The sequence below is a fragment of the Olea europaea genome, chromosome 2 (genome assembly GCF_002742605.1).
Source record: "Olea europaea var. sylvestris chromosome 2, O_europaea_v1, whole genome shotgun sequence".
Lineage (NCBI taxonomy): Eukaryota > Viridiplantae > Streptophyta > Magnoliopsida > Lamiales > Oleaceae > Olea > Olea europaea.
Window position 1 is genome coordinate 24,459,839 of NC_036238.1, and position 3,927 is coordinate 24,463,765.

At 37.8% G+C, this 3,927-nt stretch overlaps 1 protein-coding gene across 1 annotated transcript; it reads left to right on the forward strand.

The window, feature by feature from the left end:
- Positions 1–2: 2 nt before the first annotated feature.
- LOC111374220 (kinase-interacting protein 1-like) lies at positions 3–2,245 on the forward strand (the record flags this gene model as incomplete). Its single annotated transcript, XM_022996863.1, has 1 exon — positions 3–2,245. A coding segment is annotated over one exon (2,142 nt), but the record flags the coding sequence as incomplete, so codon positions are not given.
- Positions 2,246–3,927: the final 1,682 nt, after the last annotated feature.

Here is a 3,927-nt window from a genome sequence, read left to right on the forward strand (position 1 = left end):
TGCAAACTGTCAAAGAGTTTGTGAAGACCTCTTACGAAAGCGGGATTGCAAAATATTGGGGAATCGAGAATCAGATGATGGAAATGCAGCAAAAACTCAGCAGGTTACAAGATGAATTTAATGTTGAAACCGTCGTTGAGGATGCAGAGGCTCGGACTTTGATGGCTCAAACGGCATTGAAATCGTGTGAAGAAACTTTGATTCATTTGCATGAGAAACAAGAAAGATATCTCCAAGAAGCGAGAGAAGAATACAAGAAGATTGAAGATGCCAGTCGTCTATTGAAGTCCCTCAGGCCCGAACATCTTAGTGATGAAACTGATAAAAAAGCACCAACTGAGAGCTCGACTAAAGAAGTGGACGATGGGATACAAGAGAAGCACAAAGTTGAGGAAATACCGGAGAAAAAAGACCCTGAAGATGGCTCCTCGGAATCTCTCACTTTGATGAAATTGACCGAGAAAATTGATGAACTTGTTGAAAAGGTGGTCAGCTTAGAAACTGGAATGTCATCTCAGACTGTTCTTATCAATAGATTAAGAACAGAAGCTGATGATCTCCTTGCACAGATTCGGGATTTGGTAAACGAAAAGGAGACTCTAATTAATGGAACCCATAATACGGGTAGCAAGTTGAAAGAATTAGAGGGAAAATTGCACATGCTTCAGGAGCTAAACAAAAATGCGGAAGATCAAAACAACAATCTCCATATGAACTTTGCTGAAGCTCGTTCAAGTCTTGATCACTTGTCTGAAAAACTGACTAGTGTGAAGCCAGATGAAGCACGGGAGGATACTGATTCATTGCAAGACAATAAGGAACCTGCTGTTAAAGTCGAGTTGCGAGACGCTCCAAATCCTGATGAACTTGATAAAAACCTTAGTGCTTCAAGAACAGAATTTGGAGAGCAAGTGAAAGATGGGGATATGATGGATCAGGGTCAGGAGGCATCTGATAATATTAGACAAACTGAAGGTGAAAAGGTGACTAAAAAAACTGTCACGTTTTTGGACTCGAAAGCAGAGGAAGTTTCTGAAGAACATTCAAGGCAAAGAGAGAATGAGCTTCTCAACAATAAGTCGCAGGGAGATGAAGAGAAAAAAGAAGAGCTAAACTGGCAGCTGATACTCTTGAATGGACTAGAGGACAGAGAGAAGATTATGCTAACAGAATACACTGCGATTCTTAGGAATTATAAAGATTTAAAGCGTAAACTTAGTGACAAGGAGAAGCAAGACAAAGATGTACAATTTGAGACCACAGTGCAAATGAGAGGCATGAAGATTGCTATTGCAAAAAGGGATGCAGAAATTCGTCAATTACGCCAAAAATTGAACCTTCGTCAATCAAAATTGGGTGAAAATAATGATTCTGAATTGAATGGTGATGCCAATCTTCCCTTCACTAACGAAGAAGGTAAAATCAAGTTCGTCTTCATTGATAAAGATCCTGCTATTTCAGTTGTTGAGGAAAAGCTCCAGAGGGATATTGATGCAATATTAGATGGAAACTTGGACTTCTGGTTAAGATTTAGCACTGCCTCTCAGCAAATCAAGAACTTCAAGACTGAGGTCCAAGATTTACAGGACAAAGTGGCAAAACTTGATGAGAAAAAGAAACAAGAAGGAAGCATTAAACCGGACCTAAAACCAGAGAGCCGACTAATATACAAGCACCTGAGAGAGATACAGAAAAAACTAACAGCATGGGTGGAGCAAAACGTGTCCATAAAAAATGAACTAAACTGCAGATTTGAATCTTTATGTCATGTTGAGAAAGAAATCAGAAAGGCTTTCGAGGGTTCTGAAGATGACGAAATTATATTAAGTAGTTATCGAGCTGCAAAGTTTCAAGGTGAGATTTTGAATATGATACAAGAATATAAGAAGATTGAGAAAGAACTTCAAGCAGGTTTTGATGATGTGGCTGCATGCCAACTTGAAAGTGAAACCACACTACAGAAGTTGAACAATGAATTTGGTATTTCTGGTTATCAACAACAGTCGAGGCATTCCATGAACCGGCCCCGAGTTCCATTACAAGTATTTATCTTTGGAACTAAACCAAAAAAATACAGGCATTCATTCTTCTCTTGTACAAGGCCTAACAGAAAATTCCAGGCCCTGAGAGGAGGTAAACATTGATTATTATTGTTTTTCCTGTTATTGTTCATAATGACCTGTCTTAATTTTGTTTTTGAAGTTCATATGAGAACTAACTATTAATAGAGGTTTTCCTATATTCATTTTGGATTTTTGAAGCAGAAAGTGTTGTGTTATGAACAGCCAGATTATTCAATAATCAAGTTAATTGTTCTACTGTTGCTAAGAACTCGACTTGGGTGCGTTAATTTTTCAATATTGCTCCCCCTACATATGGATCAAGGCTTCGAAACCCCTCTTTTGTAATCAAAGTATCATTGATGAAGGGACGACTGCTCAATGGAGCAAAGCCCCTAACGAATGCAAAACCTACTTCAGTATCAATATTTTCAGTTAGTGAAAAATTCTTTGAATGAAAAATATTTAACAGATTCAACCAAACATCATAATTCTGAGAAAGCACGTTGGATATGATAATAAATTCAAAGAAAATGTCTCTGTGTTCAAATTGATGGAGCATAAATGCTGTCTTTACATGTCCACCAACATTACCACTACAACAGACAAGCTTGGAACAAGAGCAACTTTATTCATAAAGAACACTTCGACACTGAAGCCATGACAACATGGAAATTTGAAGAACCAAGTCTCAAGGACAAAGGCTAAAAGTTACTTGAAATTAGCTGGCTTGTGCCTCTTCCGAAGAAGTTGGGCATCCTAGCTCATAAGAACAAGTGTATTTTCATTTACTTGAATATCCACTTCGGCGTCTCTATTTCTCAATAAGTGAAAACCTCTTTCAGTGAAAAATATTTCACAGATTCAACAAAACATAAATAGTCTGAGAACTCGCTTTACCATATGATAATTATTTTTCGAGGAAAGTGTTATATTATTCAAATAAATGGAGCACAAGTTTATCGTTTGGAAAGTTTGTTTCTTGGTGTTGAGAATTCAATCAAATAATTAAAGAACGAGAAAACATGGACAATATAAAAATGATTGATCACACAACAAACTAAATTTTGTGTAAAAAGATGAGAATTTATTTTATCAAGAAACTAAAATTGTCTTTACAAGATTTAATTCCCTCAATTTGAATCTACACAATTCTCTCAAGTTTTTAATTTAGACAACAATGATATAATTGTTATCTTGAGCCTTTTGAAGAGCCTACACTTCGTGGAGTATTTATAGGAACCAAATCTTGAAGTTATGGATGAAGTAAAGCACAAGAATCGGGATCAAAATCAACTAGGAGACCTTTTCCTCCCGTCCAGGTGGTGCTGAGGTGCTACCCACACCGTCGGCGCCAGCCTTCTACTTCTCCATTGTGTTCCCAGTGCCTAGGCGTCCCGTCTCTGTCCCAAGTGTCTGAAACACCTTTCATCCATTCCAAAGTCTTTTTTCCAATCAAACTCTTAATCCCTGATGAAATTTGATCCCTTATCAATCCGAACTTCTAAACTAAAATTATCTAGGCTTCCTCCATGAATCAAACTTCCAATTCACATGAAATTTAAGTCACAAGCATAACAAATTCCACCTTCACACAAATTCTATAGCGAGGAATAAAGTCTTCACCCTTCAAGTCATTCTCCAACTCTTCCACCATGCCCCTTCCCAACATACTCCGCAACTGTAAACTAAATCTAAGTTTTGCTGGTAGCTTTGCTAACTAGCATAACTACCTTATGCACCAACCTTGCTTGAGTCATCATGTTCACTTCCATCTCCAGTCGAGTCACCAAAACTACTCGAATCACCACCAGCATTCCCAACACCACTTGAGTTGTCAAACCTACTCAAATCACCACGAGCAACA